This window comes from Canis lupus, chromosome 1 (genome assembly GCF_048164855.1).
Source record: "Canis lupus baileyi chromosome 1, mCanLup2.hap1, whole genome shotgun sequence".
Classification (NCBI taxonomy): domain Eukaryota; kingdom Metazoa; phylum Chordata; class Mammalia; order Carnivora; family Canidae; genus Canis; species Canis lupus.
The window spans coordinates 67,209,008-67,236,684 of NC_132838.1; the positions used below are offsets into that span (position 1 = coordinate 67,209,008).

A 27,677-nucleotide genomic window follows, 5' to 3' on the forward strand; every position below is an offset into this window, starting at 1 on the left:
CACAGGCATGACAAGAAAATGAACTCTTCCATTGTCTGATCTGAAAGCTGTCTTCCAAGAGACAGCAAATGCAAAGCGTTAAGAATCTTCTAACCCTGTGACTTATAGGAAATGATGTCAGTGGGAAAGACGATAGATATTAACCAGAAGTCTCCAAACGTGAATATTACCCTTTACACATGTTAAGATGAGTATCTTTTCTCCTTTCTTTGTCCTTCTGCCCTATGGTTCTCCTACCAGCATGACAGGTACCACTCCTTTTTATCTTTTTTTTTTTTAATTTTTATTTATTTATGATAGTCACACACACACACACACAGAGAGAGAGAGGCAGAGACACAGGCAGAGGGAGAAGCAGGCTCCATGCACTGGGAGCCCGACGTGGGATTCAATCCCGGGTCTCCAGGATCGCGCCCTGGGCCAAAGGCAGGCGCCAAACCGCTGAGCCACCCAGGGATCCCCCCCTTTTTATCTTGATTAAGTCCCAATAGTTCATTTTCCCCTTGCCTTCGTAGATGTATGTTGTAAGAAGTTGTGGCCAAGTTTAAAAAGGGTGTAGTCTGTGTTCTTCTCTAGGATTTTGATGGATTCTTGTCTCACATTAAGATCTTTTTAACATGGGGGTGGTGCGATGGGTAATAACTCTCCTGCCATTCTGGTTGTACAAGTCTGAGGACCCAACAGGCTCTTCCAAATGTTCAAGGTAGCAACGGAGGCACATCGAGATGCTGAACAAAGGATTACTGTAAAAAAATTAATCTTTAATGAATGCAAGGAATTTGAATATGTAATAGAAGACTTTTACCTTCTTTCTTCTTTCACCTCACCCTCTGCCTTCCCTTCAATGTAAAGGCGGGTCTTCTCTTTCTCCCAGTTGCATGCATGAGCATAGAGAACATCAGGCTGATGGGCCAGCTGCTCTCTCTCAGTTCCAAATCTGAGAATTTCAACATTCCTCTCCTGTGGTGCAACCTCACTGCACGCTGAGGTGAACACCTGGCCCTCATTGCAACACCCCATGGAAATTAAGGCATGAGGCACCAAGATGTTCTATGAGTAACTAATGTCTGTTTTCTGATCCAGAGGCACCTTGCTTCCTGCCAAAAATGTAAATACACGAGGCACTAAAATACACAACTACACACATCTATATGAAATAATTTTTGGATATAAGGAAGATATTCTGCACGACACAGAGAATTGACAGGGATCATGACCCACATGCCACTTCCTACTTAACTGACTTCCAGGTATGAGGAACACAGTCTCTCTGAAGGGTTTTGAATCTCTTGATGTCCTGAATTGAACTGATAACCGATCAATTCATAGGAAACAAACAAACAAAAAGTACACGAGATTAGGCCTACGGGACACACTCATATGGTCTTTCTTTTCTTTCTTTCTTTCTTTCTTTCTTTCTTTCTTTCTTTCTTTCTTTCTTTCTTTCTTCTTTCTTCTTTTTTCTGCAAAGTTTGCTTAAATCTATTGGTTAAATTTGGCGTATCAAATAATGCAATCACAGCTACAAAGAGATTGTGAATTTTGTGTAACTATAAAATTTTTGTGTTCATTCATCCTTCTCTAAATCATTGCAATAAATAACTGTGGTTCCAAAATAATTTTTAAAAATTGTCTATATTGGGGTGCTCAGCAGTTGAGCGTTTGCCTTTGGCTCACGGCGTGATCCCGGAGTGCTGGGATCGGGTCTCACATCAGGCTCCCCACATGGAGCCTGCTTCTCCCTCTGCCTGTGTCTCTGCCTCTCTCTCTGTATCTCTCATGAATACATAAATAAAATCTTAAAAAGAATAAAAAATAAAAATAAAAATTGTCTATAAACCACAGCTCCCCTCCTACCTCCATACTCAACAGTGTCCTAAATAAGCTCTAACTTGCCAATTTCTTCCTCATTGAACCCAACACTTTACACTTCTCTAAAGCAAATGTCTATGAAATGTCACTTTCCTGTGCCCATTATAGTCAATTGAGAAAATTAGCTTTTTCTCCCACTTAAATTCTCTGCTTTTTCTCCATTTCCAAGACCATTTCACCAAACTATAGGCCAGCTATTTGGTAAAATGTTCCACAACTTGGAATATCTGATGTTTGCTCATAATTAGATTTAGGTTATGCATCTTTGGCAGAAATATCACCTAATTTGTACTGTGTTCTTTCAATGCATCAGGTAAGAGAATACAGTTTTAATTTGTCTCATTACTGATGATGTTCACTTGTTTAAGGTTGTGTCTACCAGGTTTCTCCAATGAAATCACTCTTTCTATTTATCATATATTTATATGCTTATTAATGTTTTATTTTATTATTTGTTATTGTGTATGTTTCATATTGTTACACTTCTTTCACTTAATATGTGAATATAGTATATATGAATATTTTTATATGCTGTATGTTATACACATGTATTATATATATATATATAAGATTGTGTAAGTTTACGTTGTAGGTACACATTTGATTTTATAGATATGTATTTGGAAGGTGTTTTGAACCTACATAAATATCTTGTTTAAATGTATTCATTCATTTATTTATATCCCTATATATTCTTGTTTTGTTATTTTATTCAATGGGTTTTAATACTGTATGATTGATTTTAATGTTCCATTGTCTTAGTATTGGCCAGTAGAAGCCTCTGTTGACAGTATATCCATCTATTTTAGAACACTTTTGTTTTCTGGAATAACAAGACATTCTAAGCTTATCTCTTCCCTTTCCTGTCTCATACATAACCAGCCGTTTTTCTAAGGCATCCTCTTCCATTTATTGGAAAATGTGATTTTGAAGTCAAGATCTGAGTGGTAGATGTGTTCATCATTTTGGTGATGCCTCTACTCACAATCTCGTGTGTTTCATCTAATCCACCTATATAGAAAATCATGAGTTCACTCCAATACCTCTAATTCTAATCCAACAGCATAGGGGTTATTTTAGTTGTCATACTTTTCATATTTGTAATGTCCTTCTCTAATAGTGAAAAACTCACTTCCATTAGCCTTAAATATGTGTGTACTTAATTTTTCTGTGCAGGAGTCAATCTGTCATCAATGCCGCAACGTTATACTTTATATGGATGGATGCACTCTTCACCCTATATGGGCTTCAATATCCCATGCCAGGTGGCCTCTATCAGTGAATTCCCTCCTCACACAATTTGAACTCAGGCTGTTGATGCTGGGCCTCTCATCTCTGGGAACACCATTCTATCCAGGCTTAGACTCTTTGCACATTAAGACTCCTCTTTGTGAGCACACTTTCGTCACTTCGCTTGGGCTTTTGACCTTCAGGCTCAGGTAATGACTCCTCTTCTTCTGTGCCCAGTTCCCATCTTGCCTTGCTTCTCTAGTTAATTTTTCACTGAATAATTGTTCAGGAAAAAAAGATAAGGGAAGGGGATCATTTATAACATCTTTTTTCCTTTTATACTCTACACCTAATCTATTAATAACATATCATGTTGGCTCTGTATTCATAATATATTCAGAATATGATCACTTATTACCTTTGCTGTATGATCCAAGATTACAGCATATTTCCTCTGGATGATCTCACTAGCCTCCTTACTGTTTTCTCATTACTTCTGTAGTCTAGTTTTAACCAGAGAAGCTAGTTTGGTCATTCATCTACTCAAAAGCCTTCTTTTTGTTCTCTATTCCATTGCAAGGTTTTTGTTTGTTTGTTTGTTTGTTTTTTAAATAATAATCCTTACAATGAACTACAAGAAGCTATATTATTTGCCCTTATATCTGAGTCCTAGCCCTTGGACTCCCAAATGCAATATTGCCCTAACTATACCTTCTACTTCTTTTCACCTTGTTTAATGGCCTTTTTCTGCTCTTCCAAAAATACCAGTCCTGTTTCCAACTTCCAACCTTTGTGCTTGCTCTTCCTCATGGTCTGGGATGGTCTTACAACAGATATCCTCAAGGCTCATTCCCCTTTGCCTTCATCTTTGTTGAACTACCTCCTCCTTAGCAGGAGCTCACTGATGAATCTTTTTAAATTTAAGATGCTTGATGCATTTTAGCACTCCTTATCACTTTCCCTAAGCTATTATTTTTTCTTTGCACTAATATTTACTAAGGCTATGAGGTTTGCTTATCATCCAATTCACAACTGAGAATACAACCTCCATGGGGTCACAAATTTCTACTTTTTCTGTTCCTATATAAGTATGGTTAAGGATAGTAACTCTCGTGTAGCAGGCACAAATAAGTATTTTTTGGAATGAATAGTTTTTGTGTGTATTAAATGAAATAAAATTTTTGATGCATAAAGTTTTTAAAAAATACAAACTGTAGTCTAACTAATCTTCCTTCTTCATTAAATCATAAATCATTCGAGATAAGGGAAAACATATTATTCATTCCTTTCCCCCCCAAAGTTGCCATAATTAGAACTACACTTTGCTGTTCAACAGCATTTATTGTTCTTTTTATTTGTCAGTCAATCTTGAACTAGTGACATATCAAAACAGTGTCTCCTAAATTCTGTCGCATTTGCTAAGATTTCATGGCTGTGTTTTCTTAAAGTCCTTGTTTCTCTGACACACTGTGGTGTCAGTGAGGGTCCAGGGATTTTCCCATAACTGCTAATTAATAATAGTTTTGCTGATGCAAGAAAGACTCATTATTTTGTTTTCTTCCTTAAGTATCTTCTCCTTTGTTTACTTTCACGCCCTTCGTCAGATTACTTTCTTATTCTAAGTTGTATGATTTTCAGTAGATCCTAGTGTCAGAAGAATCAGAAAATTTTCCATTAAACCAAATTCCTAGAAGGGTTCAGTTTTGCTAGGGTATAGAGGAGGCAAAGATATTTGCATTCAACAGTACTGAAAAATGGAAATCTAATTTAAATTTTTTTTTAATTCTAAGAGTATTTTGAGTTGAGTCTTCTGGATTTGTATGCCGAGGTGGAGTTTGGGGGCATAACATAGTTATAGAGATCAACAATCTGGAAGGAAGAAGAGAAGTAAGTAGAATTGGACAGAGATACAAGTCAAGCTGTGGTGCAGGTCCTACAAAGCCACAGCCAATCCAACAGGGATCTTGGGAGGGAATATTGCGGAGAGGATAGAATCCATGAAGCCTCAGATTTAAAGGCACTTCCTATGCAACAGAATGTTCTTCTTCATGGATCTTCCTGGGTATTTGCTAAACTTTGGGGACAGGGCAGGAACTGAAAAAGCTCCATCTTGGTGTGTGCCTGGAGGACAGGAGAGCAGCAAGAAAGGCACACCCTACTCAGAGCTTTCTCCCCATATCTACGCGATGGTACAAAATCCTTAATCTGCTGGTAGAGAGACAGCAAGTCTGACTCCCATATTTAGCTGGGAGAAAGTACAGGAAAAAAATTCCTAACCCTGTGGGAGAGGCAGGTAATCAACCTGTATTTAGATCATTAGAAATCCCTACCTTTAGGTGGGATTGCAGTCATTGCTAAAGTGCTAGCTTGGAAACCCAGCAAAGCAGGACCTTCATTTTTTTCCCCATAATTTTCATTTTTTTTCGATAAGTATATTAAGGTACAGGAGAATTTTATAAATTGCTTAGGATTAACCAGTTGACATTGGCTGGAAAATAACAGAGCTTAGATGTATACTCAAGTCTTTCTAATATCAGTGCCGTGTTATTTTACCATACTATCTACCTTTTGGCCCAATTTATTCATTTTATTTTTCCAAATAGTTTGTTAGTGGATATGTTTTGCTTGTGGTTGAGGCCCTATGTAAAACCTGCTATCAAGTTGCATAAAAGCTATAGAAGGGAAGTCACCAAGAGGATAAGTGGGAAGGTGTGACACCTTCCTGTCAGTGCACATTGTATCCTCTGAAAGGAGAGAAATTTGAAAAAAAATTAAAAAAAAAAGAGAGAGAGAGAGAAATTTTGCCCTCTGTGACCCTAAAGTCCTTCATGATAGGTGTGGACTAAAAAAAAAAAAAAGAGAGAGAGAGAGAGATGTTCAGAAAATAATTTTTCTAACTTTGAGAAAACTAACAAACCTCCAAGATATTGATGGATCAGGTAATGCATTCTAAAACAATAGTTCATTTTTAAATGCTTTAGAAATCCAAATTCATTATCCAAATTTTATTTAAAATCTTTTGCCTCCTGTCTATGGACCATGAAAATCTATTCCTCCAAATTCATAAAATTTATTTAGATAGAAGAACATCCAAAATTTCAATCAGGTTTTATGACCTTTATTAAATTATCAACATTTGTTTGTTATTCAACTGAATCTACATTAAAAAGTACACAATTATTGATACTTATTCACTAATTATTAATTAAGTAAATTAATGGCAATATATAAATTCAAACTTTTAAATATGGACATAGACAATGACAAAATTACGCACACATGCAAGGACTAATTTTTGAGATTATTGTTCTTCATAAATTATCATTGTGGATTTTTATTTTATACAGATTTCCAGAAGCATTTAATTAAAAGAGTGAAGGATGAATTCCAAAATCTCTAGAAACAGTTTCCTTGCAACTGTTGACTTCATTAAAGTTTTCCATAAAGTTAAAGATAGTGTCCCTAGAAAAATAGTAAAGATATGTAAGAGTTTTAGGTAAAATTTTAATTATTATCCTAAGTATTAAAATTATATAAAACAAAATTCAATATAATTCAATGAAATTAGACTGTTTTCATATACATCCTTTAATAAAACAATATTTTGCTCTTTAAAATTATGTCTTAAATTTTTCCTTCTTATTCAAACATGCATACAGAAGTAACTAAAGAAAATAATGAATACAGTAGTGACTGAAGCAATGAAAGCCCCAAAATGAAGTGCTATTTTTCACATATCCGACTCTTGAAAATTAGAAAGTTTGCTAATATTCATTTTTGGTGTCTATGCAGAAATATGAACTTTAATAAATAATTTGTGTTTCTTTTATTCTTGTTTTGACAAGAATGTAATAGCACACTGTGAATTGCTGCTTGGCAATATCAGATCCATGAATTCACTCCTAGTAATATAATCTGTCACTATCCCAACAAATTAGACTAAAAATCACACAATGAATGCCACTTTTACATTACCTAAAATTGATAAGAATATCAATCCATTCAATGGAAAGTTATATATTATTTAGAAATAATGTGTGTCAATATTTGCTGACTTGTGAATATCTCAAGTATAAATGACTAATGAACAATTTGTAGCACTGAGCAGTGCCATACATATAATCTTTTATGCAAGTAGCACAGTTTTTAATCGAATTATTTATTTATTTTATATTTACTCACTTGTTCATATAAAATTTTTTGTAGGAATAGGCCTAAAACTTAATATATTTTAATATATATATACAATAACTAACTTAATATATATTTTAATATATTTGTATAATAAATAACTATATATATATACATATATCAGGCAAGGAATTAAGGTGTGGAAGTTAAAAGATGATGGAGAGAGGGGAAGTTTTACATGTACTTAATAACTCTCTGTAGTGTTTTAATTTTCACCAAGAGGCATATATTGAACATATTGTTAAAATAAGTGTAAGCGAAATTATAGCCACAAAGTGAAATACTATTAAGAAATGGAGAAAAAGTGAAACGACAAATACCCACCATTTGCTTCGATATGGATAGACCTGGAGGGTGTTATGCTGAGTGAAATAAGTCAATCGGAAAAGGACAAACATTATATGGTCTCATTCATTTGAGGAATATAAAAGTTAGTGAAAGGGAATAAAGGGAAAGGAGAGGAAATGAGTGAAAATATCAGTGAGGGTGACAGGACATGAGAGACTCCTAACCCTCGGAAATGAACAAGGGGCAGTGGAAGGGGAGGGGGGCAGGGAGTTGTGGTGACTGGGTTATGGCCAATGAGGGGGGCACTTGGCGGGATGAGCACTGGGTGTTATGCTATATGTTGGCAAATTGAACTCCAATAAAAAAATTAAAAAAAAAGAAATGGAGAAAAAGTAGTACTGGTATGAATTTTCAATAGGACTAGTGTATCAGAAGGGGTTGATAAGCCAATGAGCAAAAAAGAAATACACAGAAGTCCTGAGTCTGAAGCTACTGCCCCTTTTCCTCTATTGATTCCCTGTTAGGAAAAGCATGTTTATTTTCCATTGCTTTATTTGAAGTACAACTATTTCTATTAAAATTCCTAGACTCTTGCCCCACTGTTAATTCCTCTCCAGGGAGGTCCCTAATTGGTGGCTGACAATTGGTTGGAGCTTACACGTCAATAGTTTCAAGAGTCAGGAATCACTCGCAGAGCACAATGGCTAAAATATACAGAAACGCAGTCCAGTTTGCAGTGTAAAGCAAAAGCTGACATTTTCTGATGTCAAAAAAGTAACCAAATGTCACACTAAAAAGTTTGTGCAAACCTATGTTTACTGACTATAAATCAAACGTGCTCAACTGTGAAACTATTTTTATTAACGGTGTGCTATTTTTTCTATACTCAAATTAATTAAAAATATCTGCCAAGTCTTTGAGCAGTTCCTGAATTCTGAGTACCAGTGAGTGCATGCAGTTAGTAGAGAAAGCTAGGAAGCAAGGTAGCTAGTTTAACTACATTCTAAGTTTTCTTTTTTTCCCTTTTTATTGTAGCGTATAGAGTCAATTCAAAACTCCTTTACAAATCCAAAGCCTATTTTAGTAACACTGGCACTTACAGAAATCTAGAGATCTGTTGTGTACAATCTTCAAAATGTACTTAATTCTAACCAGCCATTCAGCGCCTCACTCTACATTCTAGGCCAGTAGAGTTTGTTTGTATCATCTGAGCCTGGATTGGACTTTCTGGGTCTGACATTGTGGCAGCGATGACTGCCAAACAACGTAATTTATGATTCTCCTAACAGTGGGGCTCAAGCAGGAATGAACTTTCCCAATTCCCTCCTATGCCCCATCTAGTTAGGCTGGAGGACTTTTCTTACCAAAGGTATGTGAGATATAGTTAAGTTTGTCACTTCTAGTCTAGGCGTTCCAAAGAGGGTCCCCTTCAGCTCTTTCATTCCTGTGAATTACTTTAGAGGGAGGATACAGTAGTGAAGCTTGGAGCCGAACACGGAGATATCCTAGGTTTCTGAATTACCACGAGGAAAGCCATTTACCAATTGAATAAATATCCTACATCATTACAGGGGCCAGAATTTGAGTCTTGCCATTACAGTTTGAAGAAATTATTCAAATGTTGAAGATTTACTTGTTAAAACAGTGAGTGTTACCCTAAGTAATACACATTCAAGTATATTTAAAATATAATGCATTCATCTTTATTTTGACTCATATTTTATTTCTGAATTCTGTTTTAAGGAATCCAAATTAAAACACACATATGTACGCACACACATATTTTTTTTCCCTCAGTAGAACAAGGATAAATGGTATTTGGGAAATTGAATGATATAGTAATTTTCAAATTTACCATTATGTAATTTCTTCAATGTTTTCCACTATTAGTAAACCTAGGATTTTGAAATTTTGGAGAAATATATCTTCTTCAAAACTAGAATTTGGAGGGGGGAGTCAAATTTTTTGTCTTTGTGTCTATAATTATGGATGATGAGGATGAGGAGAGTTCATATAACAATTTATTTCATGGTTCTGCTAGCCATGGGAAGTGTCATTATTATGTTTATTATCTGTTGCATTTAAAAACAAAACAAAATAAAATAGCAAAATGTGTCCAAGAAAGAAATAGAGATTTCCATCGTCTCCTTGTGAAATTAACATATGGTGGCATTGATCTGCTTTGTGGAAGGGTCGCCGAGGAGACGACATGCTAAACAAGGAAGAGCCTGTAATATGTGCTCATTAAATGAAGCCAGTCATAAATCCACAAGGATTATTGTTAAAACGTTGAAACAGATATCTTAGGAAGTCAACATTTTCTTCTTTAGACAGTCTGTTGTAATGATTTATGATTCTAATGGTATTTAATTAGGTCTGAAATCAACACAATATACAGAATTTAAAGAAAGAAAAAAGGCCCCTGCGTCTCTTACCTGTATATTTATGCACTTTGTGGAGAAGATTCAAAGCAAACAGGACTGTGTTCTGAAAGCCACTAAAATCACTGATGAAGGGGGCTCGATCTCCACTAACCAGCATGCGTGTTGGCAGCTCCTTCTGGAATTCATATGTTCTAATTAAGGTCGTAGGAAAGTTTGGTGGAGCTAAATAATCCACAAATAAAGCCCAGCTTCTTTCAAAGTCAGCTTCTTGTTTAGAATAGTATTTTAATCTAATAAACAAGTGGGGAGAAAAGTATACATTTTGAATTGGTCTACTCAGAATTTTGCCAACTCAATTTTCAAACCAGATAATTTGTTCAAAATGGCATTATTCTACTTTTTAGAATATAGATTATAGAAACTTGCTTTGATTTTAGCCCAGAGATTTGAATTTTTTAAAAGATTTTATTTATTTATTCATGAGAGACACAGAGAGAGAGGCAGAGACACAAGCAGAGGGAGAAGCAGGCTCCTCACAAGGAGCCCGACATGGGACTTGATCCTGGGGTCATGCCCTGAGCTGAAAGTAGATGCTCAACTGCTGAGCCACCCAGGTGTCGCAGTTGAGATTTGAAAATTTGAAGAGATGTCATTAAATTTTTATTTTTAAATTTTTAAAAAAGATTTTATTTATTTATTCATGAGACAGAGAGAGGGAAAGAGAGAGAGAGAGGCAGAGACACAGGCAGAGGGAGAAGAAGGCCCCATGCAGGGAGCCCGACGTGGGACCCAATTGCGTGTCTCCAGAATCAGGCCCTGGGCCGAATGCAGCCACCAAACTGCTGAGCTACCCAGGGGTCCCCTGTCATTAAAATTTTCAACTTGAAAATTTTCATCTCAGAGCATGTTTTTTATATCACATTTTCCCCCTTTTCATAAAACATTTATTTACATTACTTACATAAACTCTGAAATGTGACCAAGTCTCATTATTTTAAAATGTAAAGATGGGGCACCTGGGTGGTTCAGTTGGTTGGGCCTCCAACTCTTGATTTCAGCTCAGGTCATGATCTCAGGGTGGTGGGATTGAGCCCTGCATCAGGCTCCACACTCAGCGGACAATCTGGTTGGGATTCTCTCTCTCCCTCTCTCTCTGCTCCTCCTCCTTCTCTCTCTCTCTCATTCTCTCTAAAACAAATGAACGAACAAATGAATGAATGAATAAATAAAAAATAATGAAAGTAAAGACAAAAGTCAAAGAATATTAGCAAAATTTCTGCTGAATTTTGTTCTTAAAGAACACATAACTTTCATTTCAGGCAACCACTAAAAATGAAGTAACAATTTTTCTTGCTTTTTAGGTAGCTTGGTACTTATTTTTGGGTGATATATACTCGAAGGCTAACTTGTCTTTGTTTTTTCAGGTGTATAATGTAATGATATGATATTTGTGTATTTTTTGAAATGTTCACCAGAATAGGCCTAGTTAGCATTTGTTACCAAACATAGTTACATTTTTTTTTCTTGTGAAGGGATCAAGATCCACTCTCCTAGCAACTTTCAAATACGCAGTACAGTGTACCAACTATAATGACTATGCTGTACATTACAACCCCATGAACTATGAATAACTGCAAATTTATACATTTATACATTTTGACTGCCTTTGACCACTTCACCCAACACACACACACACACACACACACACACACACACACACATATATATATGCCATTATACTATATGATACCAGTAAAATATATATGATGATATTACATATTTTTTATCCATTCATGTGTTGATGGATACTTAGATTGTTTCCATATTCTGGCCATTGTAAATAATACCAGAGTGAACATGCATACCTTTTGAAATTAGTGTTTTCATTTTCTTCAGAAAAATACCTAGTTATGGAATTGCTGGATTATTTGGTGGTTCTATTTTTAATTTTTTGAGGAATCTCTACACTGTTTATCCCATGGTAGTTGCAGCAATTTATATTCCTGCTTTCTCACTAAGAAAGAAATTTTAATTTTGAATTTTTAGTGAATAATGTTATTATTTATTTATTTATTTATTTATAGCACACCTACAGGGTTGGGGGGGACAAAGGAAGAGGGAGAGAATCTTAAGCAGGATCCTCATCCAGCAGAGAGCCCAATGTGGGGCTTGATCTCACCACACTGAGATCATGGTCTGAGCTCAAATCAAAAGTTAGATGTTGAACCAACTGAGCCACCAGGCACCCTTGTAGAGAATAATTTATATATATATATATAATTGTATATATATACACACATATTCATACATATATAATTGTACATATAATTACATTATATGTACAATATTCACATATTGTATTTGTATAATTATATATATACACACACACAAAATCTGTATCACTTGTTTTAACAATCTTCTCACCATATAAGCAACTTGCTATTCTGAAACACTTTACTCTCTATTTCTTGCTTATCACACCCTATGTCCTTCAAGGCTTATTATGGAAGTTATATGGTTTGTTATATTCCCCCTGGAATTACTCTAAGTAATACAGACATCAGGGTCTAGGTATTATGGATTCAGAAAGTAGTTGGAACATGTCCCCTGGTTAGCATCTGTGAAACATGCCTGTATATACATGGTTCATATAGAGCTATGGGAATACAGAGGATGAAATAACTAACCTGTCCTTGATTATAGAAAAATTTGTTGGCCCTCCGTGGTCTTATCAAGTCACAGCCAACTCTCAAGTTTAAGAGGAGAAAACATGAATATATAAGGATATTCAGTAAGGGTCACACAATTTTAATAACAGCACAACTAGACATTGCACAGATTGTAGGAGAGCTAATAGCACGTAAAAGAGAAAAGAGATACAGACATAAGTTTTCAGTTCTCTCTGATAGTTGCCTAGGAGGGCAATTGCTGAGTCACATAATAACATTCAGTTAACATTTTGAGGAACTGTTAAACTTTTTCCAAAGTGGATGTACCCCAAAGATGCAGAGGGATGGAAACAATGGGACACCTGCATCCCCATGTTCAGAGCAGCAATGTCCGCAATAGCCAAACTGTGCAAGAAACCAAGATGACCTTCAACAGATGAATGGATAAAGAAGATGTGGCTTATATATGCAATGGGATATTACTGAGCCATCAGAAAGGATGAATACCCACCATTTACATCGACGTGGATGGAACTGGAGGGTATTATGCTGAATGAAATAGGTCAAACAGAGAAGGACAACTATCATATGGTTTCACTCATATGGGGAATATAAGAAATAGTGAAAAAGACCATAAAGGAGGAGGGGGGAGGGAAACTGAGTGGGGAAAGATTAGAGAGGAAGACAAACCATGAGAGACTCCTGACTCTGGGAAAAACCCCAAACTGTTGCAGAGGGGTAGTGGGTGGGGGATGGGGTGACTGGGGGACGGGCACTGAGGAGCACACATGATGAGATGAGCACTGGGTGTTATACTATATAGTATATAGTAAATTGAATTTAAATCAAATTTTTAAAAAGTGGATGCACCATTTTCCATCTTCACAGGCAATATGTGAGAGTTCCAAATACTCTATACCTTCTTCAACACTTGTTACTGTTTATCTTCTAGATTTTAGCCATTCTAGTGCTTGTAAAGTTGTATCTTATATTGTTGGTTTCTATTTCCCTAATGGCTACTCATTTTAGCATCTCTTTATGTACTTATTGGCCATTTATATATTTTCTTTGGAGAAATACCTACTCAAATCAATTTTCCATTTTTTAAAAATTGAGTTGTCTTTTAAGATTGACTTGTGAAAGCTTTAAAATATAAAATTAAAATGTTTCAGATGTAAATCTCTTACAGATATATGATTTGCAAATATTTTTCCCATGCTGTACCTTGCCTTCCACTTTCTTGATGATATCATTCACAGCACCAAAACCATTTAGCTTTTATGAAATTCATTTTATCTATTTTTTTCTTTTGTCTCATGTGCTTTTAGCATCTCATCTTAGAAGAAAAGGCCTAACCCAAAGGCCAAAAGCTTTAGTTTGAATTCTATAGTTTTCGCTCTTACATTTAGGTCTATAATGCATTTCGAGTTAATTTTGTTGTTTTGGAGGAGATAAACTTTATTCATTGCATGTGGATTGCCAGTTCCCCCAGCACCATTTGTTGAAAAAACTATTCTTTACCCACCAAGTTATCTTACACATTTGTTGAATACCAACTTTTGTTTCTGGACCCCAATTCTTTTCTACTGATCCGTAAGTCTATCATCATGTAGTAACAGTCTGTTCTTGATTACTGTACTTCTGTAGTAAGAGATTAACAGAGATTACCTGGAATCTGTAAATGAATTTAGGGAGTGTTGCCATTTAAACAATAGTGTCTTCCAATCCACAAACACCGAGGATTATCCTTGAAATAATTCTTTCACTTCTTCCAAAATATCTTGTATTTTTCAGTGTAACCAAGTTTTACAGTTCTTTAGCTACGTTTATCCCTATATATTTTATTCTTTCTGATACTGTTGTAAATGTGTTTGTTTTCTTAGTTTCATTTTAAGATTTTTTTTTTAATTTCTAGGACACAGAAAGACAATTTTTGCATGTTGATCTTTCATCCTCTTAGGTTGATCAACTCATATTAATTATAATAATTCTTTTTTGGATTTCTTAGGGAAAAAGTATTATTTCTTCTCTATCTAGATTACTTTCATTTCTATTTACTGCCTAATTACCCTGGCTGGAACCTCCAGTGCAATCTTGAATAGATGTGGTAAGAAGGAAAAACCTTGTCTTGTTTTTCATTTTAAGGGGAAAGTACTGAGTCTTTCACCGTTTGATGTTGACTCTAGGTTTTCCTAGATGCCTTTTATCAAGATGAGAAACTTTTCTTCTGTTCCTAGTTTTTTAAAATGCTTTTTTTTATCAAAAAAGAGTTTTATCAAATGTTTTCCTGTCTATTCTGATAATTTTGTGATTTTTGTCCCTTATTCTACTAAAATATGTTGTATTATATTCACTGATTATCTGATACTAAACCAACTTTGCATTCTTAGAATAAATCCTGTATCATCACAGTTTATGATCCCTTTTTATATGTTGCTGGATTCTGTTTACTGGCATTAAATTAAGGATTTTTGTGTTGTATCCATAAGAAATGTTGGCATGTAGTTTTTGTGTAATGCCTTTGGTTTTTCTGTCGGAGTAATATTGCCAATTTGCTATCTATTTTTATGTCTTATGTATTTGTTCTCTTTTTCTTCATTACTGCCTTCTTTTGTGCTAAATGGATATTTTCTAGTGTAAAGATTTATTCCCTGTGTTTTTTTTCTATCATCTCTCTCTTTAATCTATCTAAATATTAATTTCTTAGCTCTTCCTCTTCACTGATAAGATTACAATTACTATGTCTCTTAAAACAATGTAGTTCATATTGACAGTAATTTATTCTAACCATTTACATAAAAGTTTGCCACAATATAGTTCCATTCCTACTCTCCTGCAGGTCTGCCAAGCTCTAGTAATCTTTCTTCATCCTTTTTTCTTTTTGTTTCTCACACTGGGTAATCTCAATTTACCTATATTAAAGTTTACTGATTTTTTTTTCTGCCAGCTTAAATCTGCTTTTGAATCCATCAAGCAAATTACTCATTTTTGCTATTATAATTTTCAACTGCAGAATTTCTATTTTTTCTATACATTCTAACTCTATTCATAATCTTTTTTAAATTTTTAAAAAAGATTTTATTTATTCATTCATGAGAGACACAGAGAGAGGGAGGGAGAGGCAGAGACACAGGCAGAGGGAGAAGCAGGCTCCTGCAGGGAGCCCGACGTGGGACTCAATCCCAGGTCTCCAGGATCAGGCCTTGGGCCCAAGGCGGTGCTAAACCGCTGAGCCACCTGGGCTGCCCTATTCATAATCTTTACTTAGTAAAACATTGTTGTCATACTTCTCTTAACTCTTTAGATATGGTTTCTTTACTTTTTTAAACATGCTCATAAGAAGTGATTAAAAAATTTTGTCCATCATCTGAGCTCAGAGGAACAATTCCTATTGACTAATTATCTCTAAGTGTGTGTGTGTGTGGTGGAGAGGCATGCATGCACTACGTTCCTGGTTCTTTGCATGTCTCTCTCTCTTTTTTTGGACAGTTGGACAGTTCAGACACTATAAAGTAGAAAGTATTAAAATCAGATTCCCATCCATACCAAGGTTTGTTGCTCTTTGGTTTTCTTGTCATTATTTGTTTATTGCTTTGCCTGGACCAATTCAGTTATTCATTCTGTGTTCTCCGCAGTGAGGCATCACTGAAGTCTCTGCTCAGAAGTTTAATGGTTAGCTAATGATGAATGATTTTCTTTTTTTAATTTTTATTAATGATTTTCTTAAGTTCCTTCAACCAGTAAGTCTTCCACCTTTTGCTAAGGGGCTCTGTGTAGGTATAGCAGTATACCTTTTACAACCCTGCTGAGGCCTTTTACAACCCTGCCTAAGCCCTTACTTCCTATTTATTCAGGACCTTGGGGTAACCAGAGGTGAGACATTGCAGTCCTCTCGGTTCTTCAGTTCCTGCCTGGGTATACCCTCAGTTCCATTCATGTTGGTGGGTCTTAGAAAAAGACAAATACCTGTAGACATAGTAACAAGTAGCCACCAAACTGTTTTCAGATTGACTTCAATCCATCAACAAAAACTTGCTTCAGTGACCAAGTTTTTGCAAGCATCCAGTAAGTGACATGCCCTCATTTCTGAAAGTCAGCCAGTCAGGAATGGACTCCTCCATAAACATGCCTCTAATGCCAATTGATGGCTATCTCACCTGTGTAACCCTCTTATACTGATTACTCAACCCACTTAAATCCCTAAGAACTCAGCATCTCCTAATAACCCATCTCAAGATGAGAAGAATGCTCTGCTCAGTGATACTGTGCATGACAGTGTAGCTGTCCCTTCCTAGAATTGTAATAAATTCAGCTTTGTTGTTCAATTTCCAATATTGAGGGCTGATCTCATCATCCTTTGAGGGTTGCTATGAAAAATGCTATTTTTCTAGAAGAATTTAGTTTTGCATGTATTTGGGAAAGTCTACAAAATAATATTTTATAAACTACTTTCTATGAACTATAATGACTTAATCTCAATTTCAGTTTTGATGTTGACAACTCCTGTTTACTTTGTTGATTAATAATCTCTCTTCCCCTTGGGAGAGATCAGAATCAAGCAGCTGAGTCACAACAAAAAGATATTATGATGGGTACAAACTTAATTCTTCTCATAGACATGCTAAGAGGATGAACTCTTCCTTTGACCAGTAAAAATCAGCCTTTGAAGATATTAAGAAATAAAATATGCCAAGCAATGTAAGTTTCCTGACTGATTTATCTTCACTGGACACCCTTCAGTGGGAAGGATAACAATACGTGGTCAACAAGAAGTCCTCCAACATGAGTGCTTGCATTTTTATGTGTACTTCAAATCAGTCACCCATTCTTTAGTTCTTTCTACACCACGTCTCACTCTGGGTGGCAGGTACCACCCCCAATGCAGTGTCATTCGCTTCCATACCAAGCCATACTCATTCAATCTCGTTTGCTATAAAATGGGCAGAGTTCTGACATTTTGGCTATATGGCATGGTAACCAAGATGCTTCTTGGATGCTTGCCTCCAGATAGGTGTCAACCATGCTATTTTTTTCTGATTGAAGTAATGCAGAGGTTCTATAATTGGGTTTGCCATCACATCCATTTTGTTTACAGACACCATTTTGTGTTTAAAAAGCTTTAAAAAGTCCTCTTGTACTTCAGAATTCATTTTGTTTTATTGCTGTTTTGTGGTACAAATGTACTTTTCTTCATATTTTCCTCTGCTACTTGTGACATAGTTTTGAGCTTTATCTAGTAAAACATTTCCTGTCAGTTTTCTCTTTGTCATAATACTTCCCCATGTTTGACATATTGGTGAATAGGTAAGTTAAAAAAAGATTTCAATGAAAAATATAGTATAAGATGGAAAGATCGCTCACCACATTTCAACTTAATTATTTTATTTTATTTTTAGAGAGAGAGAGAGACTGTGAGCAGGAGGAGGGGCAGAGGGAGAGAGAGAGAGAGAGAGAGAGAGTCTCAAGTAAGCTCCATGCTCACCATGGGGCCCAACACAGGGCTTAATCTCATGACCCTGAAATCCTGACCTGAGTCAAAATCAAGAGTCAGGTGCTTAACCAACTGAACCACAAAGTGCCCCCAAACAAAACAACTTTAGATCCATTCTTACCTATTCTGAAAAATTTTACGAGCAACCTTCAAAGATGAGACATGTGCAGCCCATAAGTACTCCAACAGTTCATCAAAGCTACTAGAATGTGACTTTACATGCTGTCCAAGACAAACAATGTTACTGATATTTAGGCAATTATAACAATCTCCTTGAAAATCAATTCTATTTACAAACAATTTTTCAACATTCTAATTGAGGGGAGAACTTTTTTTTTTCTAAGACTTTATGAAATATTTAGTGCTTAACACTCTCTACAGAGCTTGATTTCAGGTATTTTAATTACTAGTGATACTGAGTTCATATGAAAGAAATAAACCAAGTGTTTTAGAAATGTTCAGGATTTTGCACTGTTCAGAACCAGGCCTTTAGTATTTTTTGTATGTTTTTTTCTCTTGCCATGTAATGAACTTTCCACCAAGTGTTAAGGTTAAGAGTGTTTTATCTAATAATATGCAAATATGATGAGAAATGTTCTCTAAAGGGAAACCCAGTCTTTGGTCATGTACTCTTCACCCATGACTCCTTACTGTGGACATCAGTATTTGATTCCGATTGTCAAGTGCTCCTTCAGTCAACTCATGTGATTTATCAAGACAGTTGAAATAAACTGATCAAATTGACTACAACCTATTACACAATTGTATTTCTATATCAATTATTGCTCAGTTGGCCTGAAATTATGATGAACTAAGATACTTCATGCACTGTGAAGTCATAGTTTCTCTGGGCTCATGTGTGTGTATATAATTTATTTGGAATGAGGATAGTAGAGAGTGTGGCCTCGATACACTATTAGTAAAGAGGATGCCAATAAGGTATGATGTCATACAGCAATCCACTCATACTAATACTGTTGTCACCACAATATTTTCAATTGGGAACTCTGTTCCTTAGGAACACATTGCTCAACGCTAAAAAAATATCTATGTTAAGTGCTCTTCAAAAATTATCTGGTTACCCTTGAAGAGTATTAATTAAAATAGTAAAAAAAAAAAAATACCTGGTAAAATTCATTCCACTTCTTCATTGCTTCTGGAAATGATGAATGACAGCTAGAAACATTGTAACAAAAATTCATCTGATCCTTGGATGGTGGCAGAAAAGTGACATTGTCTGATGATATCCCCATTATGCCAGAATCAACCGCAGCAAGGAAGGGCAATGCAGAGAGATAATAATTAAGGTCTGTATAAATAAAAAGTTATTAATAGTGTTAACATATAAATGATGTTGTTTTCAAAATAAATATATCTATCATAAAAGTAAACCTAAAGATCTAGAAATGTGGTAAAACTTTAGCAATTTAGGGAGCTTTGGAAATTTTATATGCAACTTGAATATGCTTCTCTTAAAAATTCTGCTCTCATAAAGCAAAATGGAATTATCTTGTAGACTTATTATTTATTTATTCCAGGGCAGATAATCATTGCACTGGAATTCCAAAATGCTAATTAAATTCTAAGGCGTAGTAAGTGAAAAGTTTAGAAATTAGTAATAGAATTAACTAACTAAAGTTTAAAAACTTGAAACCAAAAAATAGTAACAGAATTCTGTACTTTCCTAAGTTTTTATTCTAAGTCTGAAAATCTGATGCAGCTTTAAAATATTGTAATATTTAATCTAAGTATTTCTCTTGTTAACAAGGTTTTCATCTGATAATATAACACAAATTCTTATTTCGGTCTTATGTATTTAAATTAAGTTTTGAGGTGACTAACTTTCCCTAATTGATACTTTTGTAATCGGATAAACTAATCAGTAAATTTAAAAAATATCTATCTCAAAACCCATTTCAAAACATCCAGATTTGGGGCAAACAGATGGTTTTTGTAAAAGCAATGATCCTGGATTTTCCTAATTGGGATCCCAGGTTAAATTGATTTTTTTTGTGGAAAGTTCATCAATTTGAGGTTTGATGGTCACAGTGAACTCACCAGCCCACCAACTGTCCACAGAGATACAGAGGCGATCTCCAGACTTATGGCCACAGTCTGTATGTTGGGTAGGATCAGCTAATCTGCCTAAAAGAGAGGAAATCCAGAGTCGGGTTCACTAAGCCCCTTTCTAAGCTGTAGGTACAAAATGGAACTCGGTACATTATGTGTATAGGCATAAAGAATTTTGTCAGCCTTCCCATCATTGTCTTTCCTTCACTTCATGACTTTTTGCTTCCCATCTCCCATTCATATTTTTTCCTTTTCCTTCATATCCCTACAATGATCTATTCTCTTTCGTAGGTCCTGTGTTTTCAACCTCTGTAGTATGCGCGTCTTCTATTACTAACTACTCCTTGTCTTCAATATCAAGGAGTGAATATTCATGCATAGTAAACAAGATCCAGGCTCTATTTGCTTAAAAGCAAATCCTTTTTCATTGCTTACCTACTTACTGCTTGACCCTGGATAAATAACATAGGCCTGCCTCAATTTTATCATATACACACTGGAGAGACTAGTAATAATCACTTCAGAGAGGCTCTGGGTTGCTCAGTGAAGAAGGGTGCAAAAAGTGTTCAGCTCAGAGAACATGTGCTTCTGTAAATATTAGCCATTATTCTATTTTTATATATTTTTGGTCATCCCCTCTTATCTCCTACTTTTAAAACAACCCTTGCTGTTTCTTTCTTTTTGATTTTTCTGTACCATCTGCATATACTCCCCGCATATCCCTTCAGCTGTCTCTGGCTCTATGCCCATCTTGTGCCCCATTTCCACCATTTTCACACTGGCTTATTCTCTTTACTCCTGCTAACTTTCTTTTCTCTGGCTTCCCCCTCACACTGTTTAGGTTCTTCACTTGCCACTCCAGCTTCTCTCTTGCCCAGTCCTTGCTCACCTATCAGGTGCCTCTCTTTCTTTTCTTCCAATGCTCTTTTCCTGCAACATTCATATTTTCTTCTTTCTCGTTCCCTTCCCCTACATTCGCTGTGTTATTTATTTTCACCAGTTCTGTGTTTGCCATGAACCTCTTCTGTTTCCCTCTTACATCCTCATTCTAGTCTCTCATTCAGCTTTTCTTGGCCTGCTTACCCTTTGGGGGGCAAGAGGAAAGACCTGGGTAGTTGTGCTAATGCATGGAAATTTCTCAAGATTGTTACTCCTTGTCTGAACTGGAATAATACTCAAGTATGTGAAACATGCCTCTCTCTTGGTTCTTAGGTTTTTGCCTCAGTTGGAAGTTGTTTTACATCTGTTTCTAAGACTCTCTGTCCTTTTAAAACCACTCAGTCTCTGAGAACATTCGCCCATGATGCTAATCTAAGGATTTCTTTATGTTGCCAATTTTCTTGTCTTCCACTCCAAATATTCTGCTGTGAATATTCATTCTTGTCAAATTCCCACAGAACTCCTTTATTAGTGACTCCACGTCACCCCCAAGTGTGTGTGCTTGGGACCAAGCCCTTGATCTTGACAGTCAAGGAACATTGCATCACGAACTTTCTGTTATTTGTCAGAGGAGTTTCACTACTGTTCTGGACATCTTCAGAACTTTCTCCTTCTTTACAGCCAAGCTGTACCTGCTTACTGCTGTTTTATGTTCTAAGGAAATGTTTTTCCTTGTCTTCCCATAGCAAGAAATACCTCACCCTCAATAACCTTGACCAAAATTGTTTTCTGTCACACTTGTTTTTCCAGAAAAAAATAATGTTATGTTTGTCACTATTAAAATCAAAATTTTTTTCCTGAGAATTTACCATATTTTCCAATTATATTATTTCTGCAGCATACAATGTATATATCCTGTCCTCCCAACATTTCTCTCTCTTTTTGTCTTTTTCTCTCTCAAATACCAAACTAATGTTAAACTCTGTCCTTTAGTTCACTCTCTATCTTTCTTCTTGGATTACTTTTTGAAAAAGCCCATCAACACTCTGCCTTTTCTTTCAAGATTAACTCCAAATGTTACTCTATTCCCAGATTATTCCAGTTTACAACATTCACTTTATTCTAGTGTCTTAGGATTCAGCTCTTTTTTTGTCTTATGGTTGTATCATTTCTAATTCTCCTTTTTAAAAAAGATGTTATTTATTTAATCATGAGAGACACACAGAGAGAGGCAGAGACACAGGCAGAGGGAGAAGCACGCTCCCTGCAGGGAGCCTGACGTGGGACTCGATTCCAGGCCTCCAGGATCGCACCCTGGGCTGAAGGTAGGTGCTTAATCGCTGAGCCACCCGGGTGTCCCTCTAATTCTCCTTCTTAACCATGTTGCAAACCCTTCAAGGGAAGGCAATGACATGTACTATCAATTTCTTGTACGCTTGCCACAATCTTCCCTTTTTTTAATCTATATTTCTCTTTGGTGTTGCTTCCTTATCCTGCTTCAGACTCCCAGTATTTTCATTCAGTTCAAACATTATTCCTTAAAAAAAAAAAAAATATATATATATATATATATATTATTTATATTTAGAGAGAGAGCAGAGCAAGAGAGCAGGGGTGGGGAGGGGCAGAGGGAGAAGGAGAAGCAGATGCCCCACCGAGCAGGGAGCCTGACAAGGGGCTCGATCTCAGGACCCCTGGATCATGACTTGAGATGAAGGCAAACACTTAACTGACTAAGCCACCCAGGTGCCCTCAAACATTATTCTAATTAAAATTTTGGCTAGCCAATAAAAATGAATGAATATTAGCATCTGCAACTAGATAGATGAATCTCAAAATAATCATGACAACTGAGATAAACCAGACTAAAAAGAGAGCACCCAATATGGAAATTCTAGATAATGCAGTCTAATCTGCAGTGATAGAAAGTGGATCAGTGGTTACTGGTAAAGTTGGGGAGTGAAGGGCATGAGAAGTTAGGGGAGTGGGGAGGACTGGGAGTGACCAGACACAGGGAAGTTCATGAAGATGAGAATACAAAGGAGAAAAGAGAATTTGTAGAATGACATTTATGTCCATTATCTGTGGTGATGAGTTCAAGGTTATGTACATATACCAAACTTAGCAAAAATATTTTTAAATGTGCTGTTTATTGTATGTTTATTATATACAAATAAAATGATTAAAAAAAAAAACCTCTGCTAGGCAATCTAGTAGCAAACATTTAGTGTTTAAGTATTTTGTGAGCATTAGACACTTGTTCCTAAACTAAACCATGTTGCTTAAGGGCCCAATTAAAACTCCCTAGCCCAACTTTAAAGACATCTCTTCAACAGATCCTAGTTGATCTTAAAATTACCACCCACTGCTCTTTCACATCCGGGTTCTCCTGCCAATATGGTAGTCTTCGTCTGGTACAACTTGCTATCATTGCCATTTTTTAAATTTGTATTCCAGCAATTACATTCTAGCAACGACTCCATCAAGTTCTTTGGCTCTACTTTCTTCCCATGATACGCTCAGCCCATGGTTGTCACTCTCTTTCCTGAACTACTCTTGTACTTATAGTCCTTACCTCATCTTTGAGAGACTTAGCATACTATTGGTGAAATACTTTTATGGGTTACTTTCATAATTTGTAATTCTGTATTGATTTTCTCTAGTTATATTATGGAGTTCAACTCAACGAAATACTAAATAAAATCAGCCACTTAAGAAACAATAGAATCCCATTTATTGTATTCTAGAATGGAAATGAAATTTTGAAAGTACCTTGTCCAATATTCTACTTTGCTGTTCATTTATGACAGGACCCAAGGCTGAAAATGTTCCTAGAAGTAGGTGTGTGACCCCTTGGGGAAGCTGGTTATTGTTTCCAGGGAATTTATGTTTGGGCTCCTCCATAACCATGTCTCAGGGGTTCAAATATTCTTTTCCATGCCACGGACAGTCTAAGAATGGAAATTATACTGGATGCTGGGAAATTCCCTGACAACCTTGGTTGTAACATCTGCTTGGAATGTCATCACAGTCCAGAGCTTCAGTCTCTTCTTCTGTCTTTTCTATAATGCTACCAATTTTCTCACTGATTCCTTTCTTCCAATACTGTTTTCTAGACATTGATAGTGAAGGTCCCTTATTTCTTGAAACCCATTAAAAGAGATACCTTGGCACTTTCAATATTTTTGTTCCAAAGCATATTTGCTTTCATTCCTCAGTGTAGATGCTATTTTTGGTAGGGAAAACAGAGGTTTTTCTTCTCCTTTGTCGCTCCAATCTATGACTGCAGTCCAATCATGTTTAGAACTATAGATAATGCAAATTAATTTTATACACCCATGTGTATTTAATGTATATCACCTTAACTGTTTTGTTCCTGGATGTACACTTCCTTGCTTAGAACTAGGTTTGGTACCAATAGCACATCAGTTAATAGTTATCGATAGTGAATGAACTAGGTCTAATATGCTGTGTCTCGGTAAATGTGGTAATCACTAGCCATTTGTGGCTATTAAAATTTAAGTTAGTTGAAATTAAAATTAAGAATTCAGTTCTGCAAAAGCACTAGCCATTTCTTTTTTTCTTTTAAAGACTTTATTTATTTATTCATGAGACAGAGAGAGAGAGAGAGAGAGGCAGAGACACAGGCAGAGGGAGAAGCAGGCTCCATGCAGGGAGCCCAATGTGGGACTTGCTCCTAGGACTCTGGGATCATGCCCTGAGCCAAAGACAGACTCTCAATCGCTGAGCCATCCAGGCATCCAGCATTAGCCATTTCAACTGCTCACTAACAATATGTAAGAATATGAGAGCACAGTATGGCTGTTACTATCATACTGAGTATAGAACAAGTTCATCATTGCACACAGTTCTTTTGGACATTTCTGTGTAACAAAACCATGCATGCAGGGGGTATTCCATAAATACTTGATAAGGATTTGGCAAGAATGCAAACAGTGGAAAAGCAGTAGGAAAGAGAGAAAGAATCAATTTTCAAAAAGATGATGCTAAATGTGCAGATACTACTTCCTAATAAGTTCACACTTAAATCAAAGGATCATTGTAATGAAAAAGAGACATTCTTACCTGTATGATATTGCCATCCATGATGTACAGGCAGTCCCCATAAAATATTTTGTTCATTTTCTGGTGAAAATTTTGCAAAATACTTGGCTGTCTTGTTCAGTAGGATTTTATACGTCCCCAGTCTCTCAGGGTAATGCCAGAAGTTGATGATATACTTTCCATTTTCTATCTTGTAGTCACTGAACTGACCAGGACTCTCCTTCCACAGAGGGGGATACACATCTGAGATATTAGATGCTTTTGCTATGGAAGCAAAAATACAACCAATTATTACACAGGCCCAGAAAATATTGAAAGCCATGGTGTTTAGCCTGGAGATTGAGATTATGGCAAGATGTCTATTGGGAAGTGGAGGAGGAAGCTGTTTTGTTTTTTTGCACCTTGACTAATCAACTCTTTAAATTCCCTTCCTTGGCAGTAGGAAGGTGGAGATAAACAAATGCTTTACCAAAGAGATTAGGGCACCTCCCTTGTTAATCAACTCCCAAATTAAAATAGTTGATAATGTATCAATCAGCCTCTAGAACTTTTAGTAAGACTGGATTTCTTCCTAAACTTATTTTTGTCTCTACCTTCTGATCTGTCTCTCATATTAATTATAATAATAAATTGTATGTATTTCCTGGAGTTACTTGAATTTTAAAGGTCAGCTATTTATCCAATTTAATATCTAATTAGTGAGATTTCAGCCATATAAATGGTTAAACAAGCAATTTTAGATAGAATTTGTAAGAAATTTTAGTGTTATATGGGACTTTACCAGATCTCTTTGAAATTTTAGTCCATGTGTTAGTCTAGACTTGTATGTCAGACATGTCAATTCGAATTCCACATAAGCAGGATCTGAGCCAAAGGCTTGTGTGCAGACATTTGATTTGTGGTTATAGAGTAAAGTAAAAGAGGGAGAAAAAAAGAAAGAAAGGAATAAAAGTGAATATAAGGAGAGACTATCAGTTTACCTCCACTAAGTTTACGGGGCATTTTATGTTGTCTAGGAACTAACCAGGAACACTATCCTGAAAGAACCACTGGCTTTAGGGGATGGAATTGTGAAGCATTTTTTCTTTTAAAAAAAATATTTTATTTATTTATTTGAGAAAAGGAGAAAGAGTACAAGTGGGGGGGACAGAGCAAAGGGATAGGGACAAATGGACTCCCCACTAAGTGCAGATTCCCACTAAGCTGGATTCCAGGGCCCTGCGATCATGACCTAAGTCAGGGTCAGATGCTTAACCAACTGAGCCACCCAGGCACCCCAGAGAAACATCTGTGCTTATCATTCACTTGTCAAAGGTGACTCAATGGTTGGGAATTCTCTTGCAATTCAGGTTACACAGACCTGTGTGCCAAGTGAACTCTTGCAAGTGCCTCAGGTCGCAGCAGTGTACAGAAGCCCAGGGCGGTAGATACAAAGGAAAAGCAGATACTGAAGCTAAGCTGTACATTGCACCTGCATGAAGCAGGTCAGAGCTCCACGTGGAACTGTCCTTGCAGCAGCGGCCACAGTCAGATGGGAGACCAAGAGGATTCAGGAGTGAGGCACAGGAGACGTCCTTTCAGAGCCCCTGCACTGTGACCTGAATCATGGGCCATGATTGGGAAGATGCCGGCCAGGGCCTCATGCAGGCCTAGCCCTTCTCTTCGCGCATGTGCTGCGTGTTTATTATAACCACAGTGAGTTGACAGGGAACTCTTTATCAGATAATTAACCCCAAACCTCAGACTTCATTCAACAGATATTGATTGAGTAGTGTCCCCATTGCTGGTGCTGCATCACCCCTGCTCTGCCACGGTGAGCAAAACAGGAGAGATGCTTGTCCTTGAGATGCTGAACAAAGGATTACTGTAAAAAATTAGTCTTTAATGAATGCAAGGAATTTGAATATGTAGTAGAAGACTTTTACCTTATTTCACCTCACCCTCTGCCTTCCCTTCAATGTAAAGGCGGGGCTTGTCTTTCTCCCAGTTGCATGCGTGAGCATAGAGAACGTCGGGCTGATGGGCCAGCTGCTCTCTCTCAGTTCCAAGTCTGAGAATTTCAACATTCCTCTCCTGTGGTGCAACCTCACTGCACGCTGAGGTGAACACCTGGCCCTCATTGCAACAGCCTGTGGAAATTAGGGCATGAGGCTCTGGCACCAAGATGTTCTATGAGTAACTAATGTCTGTTTTCTGATCCAGAAGCACCTTGCTTCCTGCCAAAAATTGTAAATACATGAGGTACTAAAGTACACAACTACACATATACATATGAAATGATTCTTGGATCTAAGGAAGATATTCTGTACGGGACAGAGAGTTGATGGGCATGGTGGACATAGTGGCCAAACCATATGGTCAACCGGGAAGTATACAAGACTACTTTTTTTTTCCTTTTAAGAAAGTGGTTGGAGGTGGTTGAAACAAGTAGCCTAAGTGAGACTTTTGGTTTTGTTTCCAAGTGGAGCAATAACATGTCTACAGATACTCAAGTTAGTGTTGGTTTTGTGCAGAAAGAAAATATTAGAAGTTCATTAT

At 36.4% G+C, this 27,677-nt stretch overlaps 1 protein-coding gene across 3 annotated transcripts; it reads right to left on the reverse strand.

Annotated features, from left to right (window-relative positions):
• Nucleotides 1-313: 313 nt before the first annotated feature.
• LOC140618587 (protein LEG1 homolog) lies at nt 314-25,521 on the reverse strand. 3 transcript variants are annotated; one of them, XM_072801395.1, is made up of 6 exons: nt 25,161-25,521; nt 20,184-20,270; nt 19,250-19,434; nt 18,247-18,347; nt 10,017-10,255; nt 314-743 (listed from the first exon to the last, which is right to left on the reverse strand). In XM_072801395.1, the coding sequence occupies exons 1-6, from the start codon at nt 25,459-25,461 to the stop codon at nt 613-615; spliced, it is 1,044 nt and encodes a 347-aa protein (XP_072657496.1). In that variant the 5' UTR covers nt 25,462-25,521; the 3' UTR covers nt 314-612. The 3 variants fall into 3 exon arrangements, with proteins under 3 accessions (XP_072657496.1, XP_072657625.1, XP_072657560.1); XM_072801459.1 differs by lacking the exon at nt 314-743 and adding an exon at nt 6,205-6,564; XM_072801524.1 differs by lacking the exon at nt 20,184-20,270.
• Nucleotides 25,522-27,677: the final 2,156 nt, after the last annotated feature.

Bases quoted from the DNA above. Each gene is read 5' to 3' on its own strand.
- LOC140618587 (XM_072801395.1), bottom strand. From the start codon at position 25,461: ATGGCTTTCAATATTTTCTGGGCCTGTGTAATAATTGGTTGTATTTTT. The intron at 19,435-20,183 runs GTGAGTTCACTG...TTATTTATACAG, and splicing joins TGTGGACAGTTGGTGGGCTG to ACCTTAATTATTATCTCTCT. The intron at 18,348-19,249 runs GTATTTTTTTTT...TGTCTTGGACAG, and splicing joins AGTGGAATGAATTTTACCAG to CATGTAAAGTCACATTCTAG.